The sequence below is a fragment of the Nicotiana tomentosiformis genome, chromosome 9 (assembly GCF_000390325.3).
Source record: "Nicotiana tomentosiformis chromosome 9, ASM39032v3, whole genome shotgun sequence".
NCBI classification, from domain to species: domain Eukaryota; kingdom Viridiplantae; phylum Streptophyta; class Magnoliopsida; order Solanales; family Solanaceae; genus Nicotiana; species Nicotiana tomentosiformis.
This window is the reverse complement of record NC_090820.1, coordinates 13,446,790-13,467,079: the sequence shown is the minus strand read 5'-3', so window position 1 is coordinate 13,467,079 and position 20,290 is coordinate 13,446,790. Positions and strand designations below refer to the sequence as shown.

General features: G+C 33.8%; 2 protein-coding genes across 3 annotated transcripts; both read left to right on the top strand.

The window, feature by feature from the left end:
• The first annotated feature begins 121 nt into the window (after positions 1-121).
• LOC104119778 (ureidoglycolate hydrolase) lies at positions 122-7,049 on the top strand. The gene is made up of 12 exons (XM_009631358.4): positions 122-404; positions 1,789-1,874; positions 2,859-2,933; positions 3,345-3,473; positions 4,133-4,219; positions 4,411-4,613; positions 4,720-4,822; positions 5,406-5,497; positions 5,811-5,873; positions 6,059-6,299; positions 6,492-6,532; positions 6,863-7,049. The coding sequence occupies exons 1-12, from the start codon at positions 204-206 to the stop codon at positions 6,958-6,960; spliced, it is 1,419 nt and encodes a 472-aa protein (XP_009629653.1). The 5' UTR covers positions 122-203; the 3' UTR covers positions 6,961-7,049.
• A 7,668-nt stretch (positions 7,050-14,717) lies between these two features.
• LOC104119779 (protein WVD2-like 3) lies at positions 14,718-19,828 on the top strand. 2 transcript variants are annotated; one of them, XM_033652441.2, is made up of 7 exons: positions 14,718-14,865; positions 17,577-18,137; positions 18,278-18,366; positions 18,478-18,565; positions 18,776-18,847; positions 18,985-19,095; positions 19,295-19,828. In XM_033652441.2, exons 2-7 carry the CDS (start codon positions 17,583-17,585, stop codon positions 19,586-19,588), a joined length of 1,209 nt encoding a protein of 402 aa, XP_033508332.1. In that variant the 5' UTR covers positions 14,718-14,865; positions 17,577-17,582; the 3' UTR covers positions 19,589-19,828. The 2 variants fall into 2 exon arrangements, with proteins under 2 accessions (XP_033508332.1, XP_033508331.1); XM_033652440.2 differs by having other exon boundaries at positions 14,767-14,953.
• The last annotated feature ends 462 nt before the right edge of the window (positions 19,829-20,290 follow it).

Sequence of the window (20,290 nt, the reverse complement as noted above, 5' to 3'; positions counted from 1 at the left end):
ACACTTATTCCAAGGTGGAGGATTGTGATCATGTGACAAATACATTAGCCATTTTTTGTCCTTTTATGTGAAAATCCACAATGATTCTCATCACTTACTTAACCAAAAAAACCCACACGTGACTCTAATAAGTTGGCCACTACAGCATATGTTATGATAATTGTGCAGTCAGTACAATCACAGTATCAAGAACTCAAAAAATTATGGCTTTGAGATTCTCTCTTTTCATCTGCGTCTTTTCTCTATGCTTTATCGGTGATTTTTCAGCAATATCAGCTCAAAGAGATGATGAAGACATGACCATCAAAACAATGGAGGAATTTTCTGGGTACCCAATTCATGAACCAATCTATCCCAATTCCTTATCTTCACTCTCTGTCAACTCTGAAAGTCTACAGAAACAGGTAAATTTAATTAGCAAATCCCAGGATAGTAATTTTGTGTTTGCTCACTTTGTTGTCTGTTCTTGAATTTGTCATAAAAATTGAATCTTGAGTAACAAGAGCCTCTGAAGATGGAGTTCTTGTGAACTCTGAATTGGGTTTATATTTCCTTTTTATTGAAAACAAACTAAAAAAAATAATGAATAATAAATAAATAAATAAAAAGAAAGAAAAAGAGCAAAAAATTTGTTTTGTTTGCTGGAAGCGTTGGTCTAGAGAATATATATATATATATATATATATATAAAAGAGCAAAAAATTTGTTTTGTTTGCTGGAAGCGTTGGTCTAGAGAATATATATATATATATATATATATATATATATATATATATATATATATAAAACTTATACTTACTTTTTATTTGTATTTGCATAATATCCGCATGAGATAAGTTTAAGTGGTGTAACGTGGTCCGTGGGGATTCATATAACTGACCCCAACTTATTTGGGACTGAGGTATAATTGTCTTTGTTGTTGGAAACCTTAGTAATGATGTCTCATTTTACTAAGCATTAGGAATTGTGTAAAGTTCACCTGTTTAACAGCATATTGAAATGTGAATTGATTATTGATGAGACAGAGTGGTCATTTCAACTGCTGCATATACTCATCATTGTTCCTAAAATCCAATCAAATGCAGCTCAAAGTGCAGAAGAGAAGGAGAAAAAGGAGAAAAAACAAATCTTTCGTGTTCATCGTTTCAACCACTTTCGTTTACTGTTGGATATCTTTTGTGATTTACATTTAGTGTTGAGTTTAAAGAACCTTATTTAAAGTAGGATACAATTTGTAGTATTGAGTTTAAAAGTACCTTATCTAAAGTAGGATTTATAACTGTTTTGTCTTTTCAAGTACATGGGAAAAGCGTAAAATTAGCAGCTTCATTTCTGTGATGTTGTGTTTGAGAAAGACAGTAACTTAAATAAACTGGATCTTTTTGGAGGATATATTATGCATTTGGAATGTCTGTTTTTTGACAAGAGGGCTGTTATAGTTCTGTATATGCTATAACTTATTTCATTTGGTATAATATTGAGCTGAATGTTATCTAGAATTTTATCTAATCACAAGGGCAGAGCTAAAGGGAGGCAATGGGGTTCAGTTGAATTCCTTCGCCGGGAAAATTGTTCTGCGCGAATAGGGCAAAAAGATACTACTTTTTGGTTTTATATTAGTCATTGAATCCCCTTGACACAAGGGATGATTCTGTTTAATAGTAAAAGGGTTAAAAAATTGCTTTAGTCACAAGTTTAAATCCTAGACATGACACTCTAGCATTTTTGGAGTCCCCTTGTATGAACTTCTGGCTGTCTAATCATAGTTTGTTATGTGTGTCATTCTAGATAGATGAGCTAGCAACTTTCTCGGATTCGCCTGCGCCGTCGGTCACCAGGATCCTGTACAGTGAGAAGGATGTATTAGCAAGGAGGTATATAACCAGCTTATAATAAGTTTTTGCTTAGTTGACATTACATAAAGTCTATATCAGTTGTGCTATTGTATTTAAAAACTACATCAGTTGTGCTATTGTATTTAAAAACTGTACTGAGCTAAAAGTTGAGCAAATGTGAACTTGAATTTGGAGTAGCTGGCGTACTCATTTCAGTACCTTCATTGAAAATAAATTGAACTGCCTTTGTCTCTTCCTCTTGTTTGAGTAATCACAGGATACAAAACGGGTAATCAGGTGTATGACCTGGTGCGATGGAAATTGTATTTCCCATACAGCACTCCTCCATTTCCTATATATGTCCTTGGCAGAGAACATGTTCTGCCAAAGAAGAAAACTGCCACGATCCTTGTATCCTGATAATGTCAGCTCGAGAAACTGCTTCAATCTTTAATTTTAAGTTCTGAAAATGTGAAGATGGTATTTGCTTCTACTTTAACTTTTGAGGAGAAAAGTGGAATAGTATCTTTTGAGAAGTGTAAAGTGGGTCTGTCCTAACTTTTTGGGTTTTAAAATACAACATGCAACAAATGGTCTGCACTTGACTAAACAAAGAAAATAGATACTTTTAAGGAAGTAAGCATTACTCTGGGAAACCCAAGATGGATATGAGTGCTAGAGAGAGGAATTTGTATATGGACCTGGAACTGAAAAAGAGGGGCGTATTTAAGGTAGTGTAGTGAAATTCTACAGGTTCCTTCTGTGTGTTAATGAAGTTCCAATTTTATGTTTAATCAATTAGTTTTGCTTCTGACTTATTCTTCTAGGATTAGATGATTCAACATTTTTTGCACTATTTTTCTCTTGTAAGATTTCTAGCTTGTTGCCCATAGATCCTTATGAAATGCATATTTCATTTCTGGCCAATTTCACAAAAAGCAACATTGGAAGCATTGTTGTTACTTCTGAATTAGTAAATAAATAATACATTGGGATTGCTTGTTTGCTTATTTTATCATGCAGGTATATTAAAAATTTGATGGAACTTTCTGGTCTCTCTGTCAGAGAGGATGCTGTTGGGAACATTTTTGGCCGGTGGTAAGCGTTTTTTCATGATGCTTTTCTCTATTTATTGTAAAGCAGATGTTGCAAGACACTCGTTTTTAATACCTCCGTATTACTCAAATATGCCAAATGTTTGACAATTTTCTGTTCCCTAGATTCAAGCTAGGCAAACTCTGACTAACATTTTGAAATATATTCGATTCCATTTGATACGAGGAAATACATTTCATGAGATTTTCTGAGTATCCACATTTTAATTTTCCAAAAGCGAAAAATGTTAGTTAAATTGGCACAGTTTTTTTTAAAAGTCTGGTTAGCATTGATTTAGGTAATATGATCTCTTTACAAGATAGTCTAATTTAACATTTATTTGCACCCATCTACCATTCTACTTGCATTGGGTCTATGATATCTTGAACATGACTGTCATTTGGTGGTTCTCAGGAATGGCTATGAACCCGAGCTCGCCCCTGTTTTAACTGGTTCTCACATTGATGCTATACCATACTCCGGGAAGTATGATGGTGTGGTTGGTGTTTTGGGTGCAATAGAGGCCATTAATGTGCTAAAGCGGTATGCATTATAATTGTGGAGTGTTAGAAATTTAAATTTTTTGATGAAATTGTCAATGCAAAATTGCAGTTCTCTGCTTAAACTGAGTTGCTTTTATTTGTTACTCATGATTATGTTTCTTTGATAGGCCTCTGTCGAATTCCTCCTTTATTGGTTTTTGTTTGATTGGGTTTGTATGCTTTCGTGTACGGGTCCAGTCAGCTTTACGTGTGCTTTATGACCAAGATTTAGTTTAACCGGAAAATAGCAGATACTTACGGAAGTGTAAAAGCGGGCCTGGTTAACTTTCTTAAGTCATACGATGCTGAAACAGAATGAAGAAGGAATGAGAAATCTCTTATTTTGGAAAAAGGAATATTGTTGAAGTAGTGTTGGTATCAGATTTTGTGATGGTTTTGCTTATTCCTTCATTGAATGCTTCCCTAACATGCAATATTTTAATCAAGTTTAAGCTAACTATGTATGAAGGAATTGGCTAAAGTTTAAAGGATTGTGGCATTTTATACTGTAAGAAAACTCTTTTGCCATTAAAAGAGGGTATTGGCCGAGTCATGGAACTCAGAGAGCTCAACTATAGATACACTTTGCATTCGGCTGCTACTTTGTTTGACTGCAGAATTCTGTCTTTTGTTTGCTGATTTAAAATCTAAATTACGCAGGTCGGGTTTCAAGCCTAAGAGGTCATTGGAAGTGATTATGTTCACCTCAGAAGAGCCTACGAGGTTTGGGATCAGCTGTCTGGGAAGGTTAGGAGCTTGATCACTTACTCTAGCACCTAAGAGCATAAGCAAATGTATTCACGGAATCAGTTCCTTTAATGGACGGCATACATTAATTATTCAGTTCCATTTGGTTTTTAACTGCTTATGTTGCAATATAGGAGTATCTAAACGCGTCCCATATCCAGTTGAGATTCTGATGGTCACGATATTTGCAGCCGTTTGCTAGCAGGAAGTGTACAACTCGCGGAACTTCTGAAGAAGACTGTTGACGGTCAGAATATTTCCTTTTTTGAAGCTGCCAAGTTTGCTGGTTATGGGAATGCTAAGGGCGATCTGTCTGAAGTCTTTCTCAAGAAAGGAAGCTATTCTGCTTTCGTAGAGTTGCACATAGAGCAAGGTCCCATTCTAGAAAAAGAAGGTAGGCTGCTTTTAAAGGGTTATCCTATTCTTGATGATCCAATTCTAGGACCGATTTAAATGTGTTCCATATCAATAATAAAACTGGTTTATGTGTCAATATACAGGTACTTCCATTGGTGTTGTGACTGCAATTGCCGCTCCAGCAAGCATCAAAGTAACATTTGAAGGCAATGGAGGTCATGCTGGAGCTGCACTAATGCCAGAAAGGTAACTGCTTTTTGAAGAGCTAGACTTTGTTCCATGATTCTGCAGATCTCTCTGCCTGCTTACAACTTCTCTTTCATTTTTTAAATTATGAATAAAGATGTGTTTTGTACTTAAAAAGTATTAAGATGGTTTTCCTGTTTGTGATAGACAGATAACTACCACCACTATCATGTGTTATGCTGTTGCTTTTGCTTGGAATTTCCTTAGAAAAGTTTAAAACTTTATAATATGGAATTTCCAGCTTATGAAGAATTCATTCTGGCAGTTAGTGCATCAACTTTCAGAAATACGTGCTTGCCTTTTCTTAAGTTGTGTTTCTCATTACTCTAAGCTTGAAAACTAAAGGAAATTCTAGATTTGACCATTTCCTGTCATATACTTCTTGAAAACCCGTCTTCTTTGTTGTAAGCTCCCTATTGCCTGACTTGCATTGCAACTTCGAGCTGTAAAACATTTTGTCTGATTTTTAATTGATTGCAATAGGGAATATTAGTCATATATATATTCCTTCCTGGTGCAATGTTACTGGTTATAATGCGTTCCCTTATATGGCTGATTGATCTCCGCAACTAATTTGGAACAGAAACGATGCTGGACTGGCTGCTGCAGAGTTGGCTCTAGCTGTGGAGAAACATGTACTAGAATCAGGATCCATTGACACTGTTGGAACTGTTGGTAAGCCGATTTTTTTGCCTCATACCAGAAGACACTAGTTTAAGGTCAACTACCTTGTGCACTGATAAATGCTTTAATCTGCAAATCTGAGAATGGAACTCTCAGAGAAATTGGGGATTCATTAAAGTATGGAACAACTAATTATTGTGAGTAACATTTATGAGTACAATAGGCATGTTGATGAACCTAGACCTTAACTTTGAGTAGTGAAAGTAACAGCGCATTATGGTATCAAATTAGAAGATAGTCAAGCCTTCCGCTTCAGTACTATTGTAATCTCTCAATAAGATTTAATGAATTTGTTTTTTTTAAGGCATACTGAAGCTGCATCCTGGAGCAATCAACAGCATCCCGAGCATGGCACACCTTGAAATAGGTATACTTCCTGTCAAATTAATGTATTTTATTCTCTACGAATCATGTTCTTCTCTAGTTTATCACAAAGAGTAGCATTTCATGATTTTAATATTCACATAAAACTATACATTCTATCCAAATCCTAGTGCACAGTCTCTATTTGCTGTATCTGATAACAAAGTCATGTTCTTTTGGATGAGACAGATACGCGAGACATTGATGAAAGCCGTCGAAATCTTGTAATTGAGAAAATCCATCAGTCAGCTTTAGCCATTGCTAAGAAACGCAAAGTTATACTCTCAGAATTTGAAATAGTGAATCAAGATCCACCTGCCCTTTCAGATGAGTCAATCACTAAGGCGACAGAATTAGCATGTCAAGAGCTAAATTTGACTCACAAGAAAATGATTAGTCGAGCCTATCATGACTCCCTGTTTATGGCAAGGTAAGTGAAGGGGAAGCACCTCCGCGCTCATATTTATCGATGCAACTTATGTTCTTAAGATCATAGGTCCCCTGTGAAACTCGAGAATCCATGCAGCTTAAATAGGACACCAATTGAATATAACGCAGTATAATATCTCAATGCTATCTGACCAAAAATTTCTGCTAATCGTAATTTCTGAAATCCTTGCAGAATATCCCCGATGGGCATGATATTCATTCCTTGTTACAAGGGTATGTCATCTCGCTTTCTTTTGGCGCTAGTTGTCATTTTCCCATTTTCTCTGTGTTGATGATGGTCTTACTCTCTTCAAGTTAAGTTACCTATTTTCCGTTTTTAAACACAAGATAGTAATGACACTAGAAGAACTATGCTAGGGTAACTGTTTCAGATGAATATATACTGGATGATTATAAAAGAACTACACAATGAATTAACTATCACGAGCTAGGGATAGCAACAAGGACAAAGCATCTGCGCTAGTTCTAGCATACTCTTGTTATTGGCAGCTTCGAAGGAGGATTGGATTGATATTTATGCTTTGTTACTTGTTGATTTTGCAGGATATAGCCATAAGCCTGAAGAGTTTTCATCCGTTGACGATATTGCTAACGGGGTAAAAGTTCTAGCATTAACTCTTGCCAAGTTATCTCTCTCATAATGCCTTAATTTAGTGAACACTTCCTAATGCTTCAGGGCATCTGTATTTTTACTTCTACAAGTAATTTACAGATAGTGAATTTCCTCCTACTTCTCTACAGCAGTTGGCTTTGTTAACAAATCGTTCACTTCATCTGCAGTATACCAATTGCTTCCATTGTTAGTTATGTCGAAAAATAATTTAAAAGCAAGTAATGCTATGTAGTCAAATTCATAATTTCTGGTGTATTATATATGACAGAGGAGAAGGGGAGTCTTGGCGTAACTGGTAAAGTTGCTACCATGTGATCAGGAAGTCACGGGTTCGAGCCGTGGAAACAGCCTCTTGCAAAAATGCAGGGTAAGACTGCGTACAATAGACCTTTGTGGTCCGGCCTTTCCTCGGACCCCGCGCATAGCAGGAGCTTAGTGCATCAGGCTGTCAGTAGAAGCTACAGGTTCATCCGTTCAGCTGAACCTGGTAGCTTTGACTCATACCTTATATATGTCTTAAGAAATCTATTAAACATGTACAAATATTAACTTTTGACAGTAACTCAAGTAACTCAAATGATCAGAGGGTATAATGACATTCCGAACCAATAAAGTTCAAATTTTGAATTCGTCTCTGTCAGCAAAACTCTTAGCCAAATGAGTAGAGGTAGTACACATTGATTCGAGTAGAATTCTAGCCAAAAGAGCTGATCAATCAGATAATATACCTTGTCTCCATAATATGGTGTTAAAGAATACACTTATCCTAAGATGACAATTACGCGCTACTTCACTCATTGTCTTAAGATTTTTGATCAGATGTTCAGATTTTTCACATATATTTCAGAATAAATACTTTAGAACTATGTCACGTTTAGCCAGTGAAAAAAAAAATGGAAACACAAACACGGATAAAAAGAAGAATTTGTTCTCTAAAATTGTACATATACATCGTATACAAGAAATTACATTTAGATAAAATTGGAGAAAGAATCAACAGATTTCCAATTATATATTTTTATTTATTTATATCACTGACTATATATTGGGTTATAATGTTATAGTTGGAAATCTATTGATTCTTTCTCCAAATTTATATATAATATTTTTATTTATTTATATCACCGACTAATATTAGTACTCGTACAATATGCGGATAATATTGTGATCCTGCTAAAATTCATAAATTTTTTAAAAAAATCATATGAATAACTATTGACAGAAACTCAAATATTATAACCCAATATATAGTCGGTGATATAAATAAATAAAAATATTATATGATTCAAAATAAATCATATTATGTGGAGTATTAATTAATAAAAATATATTTATTAATATCTTAGTTTAAATTATAAAAAAATATTTTATTATTATTGTAACAGTCCAGTCCGCTAGTGATATTGTCCGCTTTGGACCTAGGCCCTCAGGGGTTTAAAACGCGTCACTAGGGTCTAAGGTTTGTTAAGTTATATACCCAGTATCACTCTTGTGTTTTGTCGATGTGGGACTCTGTCTAAAGTCAGCGTACTCGCTGAGGTTTGCCCCAACGCATGGGATTCGCCTAGACTCAGCACTGAGGTTTGCCCCGCCTAACCGGGATTTGCCTAAACTCAGTTGAATTCTGACCCACCATCGGCAAGGCTGACACAAGAGTGGCTCTGATACCATTTGTAACAGCTCAGCTCGCTAGTAATATTGTCCGCTCTGGACCTAGGCCCTCACATGTTTAAAACGCGTCAGGGCCTAGGTCCAGAGCGGACAATATCACTAGCGGGCTAGGCTGTTACAATTATCTCACACAAGTACCTCCCACAACAACATCAACTTCTACCAACCTAAAGTTATACAATTTATTACATTTAGTATTTCAATATTGAAAGACAAACTAATATATACATACGTGATGATTTATTGATAATCAACATATTCTTACTTTTGGGAGTTACCAATATATATCATAGTTGAATTGAAATTTGCTCAATAAATTTGATATCACTTAAATTTTAACCACACAATTAAAGTTACTTTGGGATATAGTGAGCTGTTCACCATTTAACCAAAGGTGATAAATGGCACCTTTGTGATATAGTGAGCTGTTCAGATTAGTAAGAATTTTCGATAAAACTCTTCAACTTTATGGGTTTTAATTATATTTAGCAATTAATTTCATAAGAATCAATATTTTTCCAAATAAAGTTACACAATTTATTACATTTCGTATTTTAATATTGAAAGACAAACTAATATATACATAAATGATACATAATTTATACCAATATATTTAGTAATATCTTAAATTAAATTACAAAAAGTATATTTGTAATGCTTCAGAATATCTTTCAGTATAAATGCTTTAGAACTATGTCACGTTTAGCCAGTGAAGAAAACAGGAAACACAAATACGGATAAAGAGAAGAATTTGTTCTCTAAAATTGTACCTATACGTTGTATACAAGAAATTACATTTAGATAAATTTGGAGAAAGAATCAATAGATATATCCTTACATCTTTTTTTAATATAAAAATTCCTTACAATATTTTAAAAAATTGCAAATGCACCTATGAGCTCAGACTGATACTTTTTCTTTACTAAAAGTTTAATGTATTTTGTGGAGTATTAGGTAGCTACCAATTGTGATAATATTTTCCTTTTTAAATATTACAAAGGGTACTTACATCACCCAAACACCTAACCAAAATCACAGATGCAAACTAATGAGCTCATAAAACTAATCCATTTTCCCAAATAAATCTATTTACACTATTATTATTTGCCAGCTATCAACTGTCATTATATTCCCCTCTCGCTAATGCCCAAAACCTTCCAACACTTTGTAAAATAAATTAGAGATATTAAAATGGGAAAGCAGTGCATCATCTATTTAATTCATTTTTCCAATTTATTAGTACCATTTTGCTAGTCTTCATTTCTATTACTATATGTTATTTTTTCTTATTTCTGTTTTCTTATTGCGTGATATTTTGTTGTTGTTATTGTTATTGTTTTTATTATTTTCAATATGGCTTCTTCACTACTTTTTTCCTTGAGTTGGAGATCTACCGAAAACAGCTTCTTTACCTTCACAAGATAGGGGTAAGGTCTGCGTACACTGCTCTTATCAGACCCTACACTGTGAAAATATATTTAGTATATTGTTGTTGTCGTCGTAGTACCATTTTGCTCTAGACACACACAACACACACATGTATGTATGGATATACAATTATATAGGTGTAGTTTTGTGTATTTGGTAGAACTTTCTCAAAACTTATGCATTTGCATTGTAGTGCATGGAACTACCATCATTTGTTAATTTTTCTATCGAGATTATATTCTCAATAAATTCGTAGAACAACACGAATCATTTCCAGCTCTAATTATCGACCAAACAATCAATAAAAAGTTAAAAATTACCTCTTTTTTGGTAGCTAGAATATAACTTTATTCTATTTATAGTTAGTTGACTCATGTCATTTAGTGAGCAAGAAATAAGATAATTCTAAGATAATCGTTGCATATCTGTCATTTGTTTGCTTTTAAGCCTAACCTTCCTATGATTGCGACACTAAAAGTTCACAAGTCACTATACTATAATATGATTCATGTCATATATCAAACCAACACATCAACTTTTATCCTCAAAGAATTTGGAATATTATTCAAATAAATAAAATAATTAGATGTGTTGGATTTTAGGTGGATTCTTTATCAAAAAAAAAATCAAAATTTAGGTATTACATCCATCGTAATAGAGCATAAGGGTGAATGCTTTTGATAAACCACTTCATTATTAGATTAAAGTGTTCTAAATATTAAACTTAATTAAGAAGATTATGGTATATTAGTTAGATGTTGGAATTTTCATGGGCCACTTTGCTTTGAGTGGAGAATTAGATTAGATGAACTAACCTCCAAGAAGCTTTAGGATTTTTGTTTTATAGTTTTAGTTAGGGTTAGGAAACGTAAATAAGAACAAATGGCTTAATTAATGAACTTTTTTTTTTTGATTTCTCATCTGGTATTCGGTTAGCTTTCTGTATAATAACTCTGTCACTTCAATATTTTTTTTGGGGGGGGGGGGGGGGGGGGAGGGGGGGATAATAAGAAAAGGTGAATATGTCGCCTGGTATATTGCTTCTTCTTTTTTTCGAGCATATGGTAGATTTTCGGTATATGTGATACATTGATTATACACAATTATACTCTATTATACATACCGATCTTTACACAAATATCCGGTCAGATCTACTGTTTATTTTTCATAGTATATTGGTTTTACACAATTATACATATATATTATATATGAATTATACATATATTATAATCGACTATTTTTAATCTAAGCGGCTGAATAGATGCCTATTTAAAATTATTTATTCATGAATGCGCAATTTGTCGCTCTCCCTATTGAAAGATATCATGATACATGCATGAGTTCTCACAAAATTAAGAAAAAAGATAAAATAAACAATTTTTCATAAATGCAATTATTGATAGGTTACACACATTGGATTGAGACAAATTTTATGCACATAAATTCGTTCTAACATTGATTCCCCCACTCACCAAAAAAGGGGGGAAAACAAAGTGAAAGAAAAAGAGGGAAGTGTTCTTAAGAAGATGCATGGAAATAATAAGTTAAGTAATGATTTTTATTCTTAAAAAAAACATGCAACAACATAGTGACAGTCTAGTTGCTTGAAATAGGTTCAATAATGGGTCCATATATGAAGGATCCAAATATTCTAAATTAATTTTTATATTTTGGAGAATATATTTTGGTCAAACTAGAGAGATTATAAGAATAAACTAAAATAAAATGTGTGGTTGGAATTAAAATATTAAAAAAGGTTTTAGTGCTTTATCAAAAGGGTTGGCAAATAGTAATCAAAGATGGGACCAAAGCAATAATTGATTGCACAATTCTTTGTCTCTAATCATGTTTTAGTTGAGACATAAACGTCATCTTGACTGTTTAACTCTTTATGGTTAAAGCGTCAAGTTTAGGCATTTTTTCTCTAATCTACTTGAGTTAATCAAGATCATCTTCTTGTTTAATTTAAATTTAGGAATTAATGAAAAGAAAACCATAAGCGACCAAGGTGAAAATATACACAAATGGTTAGGTATTTTTTACATTTGATTAAGTCTTAGCAGATAATAATATCGGATATATTTACTAGTAGAAGATAACATATACCTAATAATTAAGTTGCATGCAAGTTGACCAGATATATCATTATAAAGAATAAGAGAATGAGAAATGCAATAACTCTAAGATCCTTAGTTATAAATGTAATTACATGACAGACATGGTAATTTATGTCTTCAAAACTGAATAAGATTACAAATCATTATACATAATTACATATATCTGCTGTTATTATATTACAGTACCAGTTAACCTTATAAACCTATATGTCTGCTGCAACGTACACGTATTCTTATTTTTACGACAACATGTATTTCGATTCGTAGTGACAAATATATTATTAATATGTATCTTTAAAAAAGTTTCTTGAATTATATTGTGTTGGTAAAAAATTACTTAGTAATGGTTGTTTCAGATCGTCCTTTAGAATGAAACTTCAATTTTTTAAAGTAAAATCCTGGAACCATAAAAGATAGAAATTCAAGTTTAATGATTACGCCACCTTCGAAGATCAACATTACGCAAATTAAGTTATTAGTTATACTATATAGTTTGTTTGGTATTTGCAAGTAGTTCAAACTAGGGCGGTACGAAATTTGGTAAATACCGAATACCGTAACAAAACCAAAAATTTTGGTATTTGTTATTCGATATTTTGGTATTCGGCATGGTATTTGGTTTAAGTTTTTTAAAAAATTGGTATTAGGTATGGTATTTATAAAATACCGAAATATCGATATTGTACCGAAATATATATTATATTACACAATACACATATTATTATTTAATAACATAAATATAAGAAATCTAAAATTTTACTTTCCTTTATTCTCTAACTTTATCAATTAACTCTAAGCAACTAACAAGACATTTCTAATGATCAAATCTATTCTTTTATGTACAGTTCTATCTCTCTGGGTTGGTATCTGCTTTTGTCAACTTAGTATTCAAACCGAATAAACCGAAGTTATCGAACTGAATAAACCGAAACCGAAAGGAGAAAAACCGAACCATACCAAATTTAATTAGGTACGGTATTGGTATAGTATTTCAAGAAATCGAATACCAAAAATACCAAATCGAAATGTCTAAATAACGTACCGTGCCGACCGACGAACGCCCCTAGTTCAAACCAATTCAAAGTCTTACCGTCCGTCTCTCTCCCTTCTATTTTTATTTTTTTTAAAACTCCGATACTCATTAAAGTTTGCTAATTCAATTAGTGCAACTTCGCCTTGAAAAAGCTAAAGGAAAGCATTCTCTATCGAAACAATTTCTATTATTATAGCTAAAACCAGGGCGGAGCTACTCCTATGCTTACAAGTTTGATCTAATTTTGTAACTTTTGTCCAAATCCTCAATTTATCTTATAAAATTTATTAAATATATATAAATTATAAATTTAAAATTCAATAATTTTAGTTAAAATCGTGAACCCAAAGCTTCTTCTGAATTAAGACAATTCGGTAAGGGTGACAAGCTCAATTACGTCGCCTAGCTACATCTTTGGGTGATTGTTCAATTTTTAGCTTAGGTAAATATAGATGTGTGTTGGCTGTAACAAGTTCAAATTTCATTGGCCTCTTAGCCATTATTATACCTAATTAAGGTTTTCATATTTCTTTCTTTTCTTTTTCCACTTTTTTTTTGGTTAACTGGATGATAATATATATATATATATATATTACCAATAATAGGTAAACAAGTGCATCGTTTTCAGGGGGTATGAGTTAACCCCTGAGCTGTGATCAAAAGTATTAATATTACGCTTCAGAATTTTTCTAGGAAAAGCAGTTCCAGTTCTCACATTGTCAATCTATGAATGCATGCACCTAAGTGAAAACTGACAAAAATGATCCCTTAAATATATTTTAAAGCAGTTTTAATTTTATAAGTTAGTAAAAAATAGCATTTTTGATCTTCATCAAATATTAAACAAGCCTTGAATTAAATTCAACGAAAGTTTTGAAAATAAAAGGAGTTTAACATGAGCTCACGTTTGGTGATGTAGGTTTGCAGTTTCTACTATTTTTTGTTTATTTCTGGAGTTTAGTGCAACTATTTGATATGTACTTTCTACATTATTTTACTATTTCTGGTGTTTGGTTCAAATTGAGGCGTAGCGATTTTTGGGATTTGACTGATTTTCTTGCTGTTTCTGATTAATTTTCCTTTCCATAATATCCTGTTGAATCTAATAATCAGCGTTTGTTAATTATTTGACGAATATATTTAAGGGACCATTTTCAACTCTCAAACTAAAGAGACTATTTTTTCATTTTTTCTGCCTAAAGGATCTAGAAAGTATCCTGAAATTTACTAACAAATAGTGTTTTTACTCAAATAGCGTATTTGTATTAAGAAATTCATTAAACATGTATAAGTATTAAATTTATATACTTAAAGTCGTTATTTTAAAATTCAGAACCCATTAGATTAAAATTTTGGCTCCTTATTTAGGAACAAATTGGAACAAATAAAAAGAGATCTCTCATTTTTCTATTTTCTTATTGATACTTAAAATCCTCTTTTTTTTGGTCTTATTATCATTATTACTACTATTATTATTTTATCTATTCCTGTTTCCTTTTTCCTTTTTTTCTATTTTCCATTAAATTATTTGGAGTTGAGAAGCAGAGACATATAAATATATCAGTAACAGGGACGACCTACATATAGTGACACACCGCTCCCTGAACCGCTGGATAAAGGCGCAAACTCACAGAAACAACTAAACCCAAACCCAAACAAACAAACTAAGTACACCCTTTCCAAGGTCAGTTACAAAAAAATTCAAACATTTCACACACATTACACATCTCTCTTCTGGGTTTAATGTTCTTGTTCTTCTTGATACATTTTTGGTAAATCTTTCTTCCCCTTTTTTTTTTTTTGTAAATTTAAATTTACTGTGAGTTCATTTGGTTCGTTGTTATTGGTTCTTGTATTGGGAACTTTTGGTTTTAATGCAATGTAAATTCTGGGTTTAGATCCACATAGGGTCTCAACACTGTTTTTTTAAAAGCAAATGTTGTTTTAAAGGATGAGTCCTTTTGGGTATAAATACCGAGGTTTTACTGAAGGGGTGACATGGCGTAACTGGCATGTGACCAAGAGTCCGTGTGTTTGAGCCGTGTAAACAGGCTCTTGTTAAGGCTGCGTGCAATAAATAGACACTTATGGTTCGGCCCTTCCCGGACCTCATGCATAGCGGAGGAGTTTAGTGCACCGGGCTGACTTTACTGAGGTTTTAGCTATAGTTTTGGTAGGTGTAAGAATTTAGAAGGAGCTAAGGAATGTGGACTGTGGAGTCTTGAAATGGGTTTATGAGGGTAAAATTGTGATTTTTCAGCTGACTCCACATTTCAGTTGAAGAATCAAGTGAAGTTCTGGAGTCTTGGAATGATTTTTTTCCATTAATTAAATAGAATTATTCAGATTTTAGAGGTTGACTTAGAGGTGAAATTCTGATTTGGGGTTCCTGAAAATTTACAATGTTTCGTTTTACATGACACCAATACATGTAATTTTGTTTTTTTCTACGTTTCAGCTGGTACTCCCTCGGTCCCAAGTTGTTTGGCTTTTTTTTTTTTGCTTAGTGAGGATAAAGTTGAAGGGGAGCCTTCGGGTAACTGGTAAAGTTGCTGCTATGTGATCAGGAGGTCACGTGTTCAAGCAGTGGAAACAGACTCTTGCAGAAATGCAGTGTAAGACCGCGTACAATAGACCCTTGTGGTTCGGCCCTTCCCCGAACCCCGTGCATAGCGGGAGCTTAGTGCACCGGACTGCCCTTAGTGAGGATAAACTTAGTCATTATTTTGAGCTAAAATGATACTCCATCAAAGTGGAAAAAGACACACCTTAGACTGTTACTGAGCTTAGTGTGACTTCTGGGAAGTGGAATATGCGAAATATTTTGGGACGGATTAATTAGTTAGCACTTATAAAATATTTGTTGGCTCCTATCATACATTCAGCACTGATAATGTTCAGAAGAAATATGTGGTTTTTCTTGTTCGCGTATCCCTAATGTATATTGCTTGTTGTAAGGACTTATGTGTTTCTAACTTTCAAAATAGTTACTCATTTCCATTGAAATGCATGTTAAAGATTCTATCTTTTCTCCAATCACTATTATCTAGAACCTCCTTAACAAACAGGGGCAGATGTAGTATGGAAAAATTAGGTTATAGAAAATATTAGGTTCATTTGGTAGCTTTAGTTCAGACCCTGTATATGTGTTAAAATGCACTAAATAAGTTATGAAAGATTTCAAATTCAGTAAATCAAATGAGTTGTGCTAGATTTTCGAACTCGATCCCATAAAGTTCAGACACAAACTGTTGATCTTGGATTTCTTGCTTACTTGTATAGGAGTCTGTAGCCACTTATTTTCATATATAGGTATATATGGATGCTTTCTGTTTATAAGTTGAGGTTCATATTCACATAGTATGTAAATGGAATTGATCACCTGGTATGGGGAAAATGTTCTGGTGTTATCATTTGAGGTATCGACTTTCCTTTCTTGAGCCATAGTACTAGTACTGCTATCTTTATGTTCCTTTTGCTTATTTAATTGTTGAGGAACAAAAAGATTTTGCCTCTTTTCCTTTTCATGATTGTGGGGTTACCTTTTCATGTTGCCTAAACTGTAGTCTCCATCTTTATTTTGCTGTTGCAAAGGCTCTATTATTATCACCCTATGTTCGTTAAAAAGCTCTACATTAAATCATTTGGTGTCAAACACATAATGACAGTGACGAGATGTTGACTAATTTTTCGTGAGATTGTGACTGGTTTGAAATTTGGCTATCGTGAGGGGATGCTCAGACTCCAAGGCAGCTCAATACTCAGATTCTGGAATTTTGGGGTTGGGGTATTCCCTCATTTAAAGACATGAGCAAGTTTAACAATGGATAACATAGTCCTTAGAGAAAATTCGGTTTATTTTGATGAAATGTCATTGTAGTTTGTCCTGACTATAAAATATACAAATAGAAGGACATTAATGATCAAATATTACATAAAGTACATCAGTGGTTTTTCTTTTTTGATTTAGTCCATCGCTAATTATGACGGCAAGCCTTATGTGTTTGTTATATGGGTATCTTAAATTCATTATGTGCGCAATTTAGTGGCTTCAAAGTTCAAACTAAGATAAATGTAGCTCCAAGCCTCCAACTGCAAAGTTCAAAGTGTGCTTTGCTAGATCTCTGTTTCATATAGTTATTTTCTAAAGGACCTATTTCAGTTTAATGCATGCACTTGCTTATTCAGTAATCAGTGTGCATAGATTGATTAAAACATTAGATGGATGAAGAAAAAAATTTAGATACATAAAAGTATATGAGTAAGCAAACATTTTCTTGGTAGACAAATAACTAAATTACATGATCCATATGTGGTGGATCAAACAGATATTTTTTCATGTTTGAAGCCCGTAGTTTTATTTAATGCTTTCTTATTTATTTTACTTTATCTCAGAGATTGATGGAGCTGGAAGTTACTGATATCTGTATGGACAAGGAGCAAAATGGTAGCGTAAGTTACTGTGATGGTGCGTCTCCAGATTCAAGTTACATAATTGACGGTAATCAAGATGTTCAGTCACCGAAGCTTACTATAGGGGAGCAAGAAACTGATACGCTGAATGAGAGTGTTGAAACAAAGGAGTATGAAGTGAAGGAATGCACAGCTGAAGTATCAGTTGAGATATCAAAACTTTGTGAAGTTAAAAGTACCAACCAGCAATATACACAGAGCTCAAAATGTGAGACTGAATTACCTACAAAGGAGAACAAATCTGAAGTCTCAAAATTAAAAGATGATAACAAGAGGTCAAGAGCCTCAGTGAAATCGGCAATCAAATCTACTGCTGGAAACTGCAAAACAAAGTGTACAGTTCCTCAGCCATTTGCTTTGGCAACTGAGAAGCGTGCGTCTCAAGGAACTCGTCTTGTTGGGAATGATCTAGACAATGTTAGTTTTGTGCATAAGTCACCTGAAGCCAATAGTTCGCGAGTCCCAAGTACGAAACAAAACCAGGTTAGTTTCCTATGATGAGAGAGCTTCCTCCTAAATTTGTTACTGTTTCAGAAATGTTAATGCTTAGTGATTACACTTTTAGTCTATGGATCTAACTGCCTGTTAGTAACTGATTCCGTGACTATTGTATTTGTGTCCAGGTGTCCTCACCAGTTGCAACTAGGAAGCCGCTACAACCTGATAATAAGAAGCATTCTGATGAAGAAGACTCATGCTCACTTACTTCTTGGTATCCACTTTCTCCTCCTGATTTAAGTTAATAAGGTTTGCGCTATTTCTAATGTGTTCCCTTGTCTTATGATGCTGCTTTGCTATTTGATAACTTATCCACAATGAGAAGTGCTATGCTACCATCAAGAAAATCCAGGGCCACTGCTGCGTCAGCCCCTATATTCCGATTATCTGAACGGGCAGAGAAAAGGAAAGAGGTAGCTGTTGATTTACTGAATTGCAGAAACTGCTCATTTAGTTCTATGTTTTATCGTGTTTTGGGTTCCTACTTTCTACAATGTTGTTCCTCTCACTTAGCCCCTTTTAAATGACAACAAGAACAACGATGAGAAAGGAATTTTCACTTCTTTTCTTAAAGTAAAATGTTTAAATATTGGTTAGTTCTTATATTGATTTTCTCTTTGCAGTTCTACTCAAAATTAGAGGAGAAACATCAAGCTATGGAGGCCCAGAAAATGCAATGGGAGGCAAGGACAAAGGTGCATCTTATTGCTGTTACCACTATTGCTTGTTATTCTAGTATAAGTGGAATACCAATGGAAGACTGAGTATATGAATATCTTAACTTCAACTATAAATATCTTTTCCTTCATTATTTCTTACCTTCAATAATTAGGAAGAGAGAGTGGCAGCTATAAAGCAACTGAGAAAAAGTTTGATGTTTAAGGCAAGTCCAATGCCAAGCTTCTACCACGAGGGACCTCCACCAAAGACTGAACTGAAGAAGGTAATGCATTACCGTCACTGTTATGGATTGAAGAAGGTGTTCACCAAAATTTTGATCTGCACTTAAATATTTCCATTGTTGTAAGTGGCCTTACGAGTGTGTGAAAGTGCCGACAAGGTTACTCAAATGTTGATATCCTTAACTGTCTATGGAATATAACCACCTTATAATTCTAAATTCTTATTGCTTTGAACTGCAGGCACCGCCAACACGTGCGAAATCACCGAAGTTGGGCAGAAGGAAGAGCTGCAGTGACTCAGTTGGTTTAAACAAAGGGATGGGCACTTATGATCGAGGAACTTGCCACAGTCTTGAAGTTTACAATGAAAATGCTGCCTTTGATTCCAGAAATAGGAAAGACCGTGTAAATATTCAGAGCAGTACTGCCATTTACAAATTTAACAATGAGGCCAATCATGCAGAGGAGATAAATGAGTCGTATATGACTAAGATACATGAAGAAATGAATGTGGACATAACTGTTCATTCTTGAGCCTTTTGTGAGTCTTCTAATTTAATAAGAGGAGGAACTTTTCTTTTCTTTTCTTTTGCTTCTTGTAACTGCTGTTAAGGGTTGTGCATTTGACTGTTATTTAAACTGCAAAAGCTTTTTTGCAGTGATCTGTGTGGCGTTTATTTATGAAGTGTAAATTTCTGTAAGTTATGTCCATACTTGTGTAAAGTGACTCATTTTCTTGTAATCTATCTATGAAGAAACTGGCTATCATGACCACTTTGTATTTGTAAATTGCAATTTGGATAGTAGCATGTCTGTCAATGTTCTGCCTTAGTGATCTTAGTACTATCTATGTCTCTTCAGTGTGGACCAGTGGTCAATGAAGTGGGATGAAAACTATGAGAGATCAAGGTTTAAGTTCCAAAAGAGACAAATAGTCTGTTTAAGTTTTGATGGGCAGAGTTACTCACTACATGTGCTGGTGGAATAGTCAAAGCACGCACAAGCTAGCCGAGAAAACACTGTTATAAATCAAAAGATAAAGTCTAGGTAGGCTTGTTGCCATATCTGGCGACGGGGATGGAAGGTTTCGGGCGAGTACAAAGAGGCAAGCTTTAAGATGTTCTTTAGTGGTACATAACTATTGTTTTTATCAATCAGGTAAAGAGTAATTATGAAAAATTTGTAAAAAAAAAAAAAAAAGGAAAGATGCAAATATAGCATAAAGCACATTCTGTT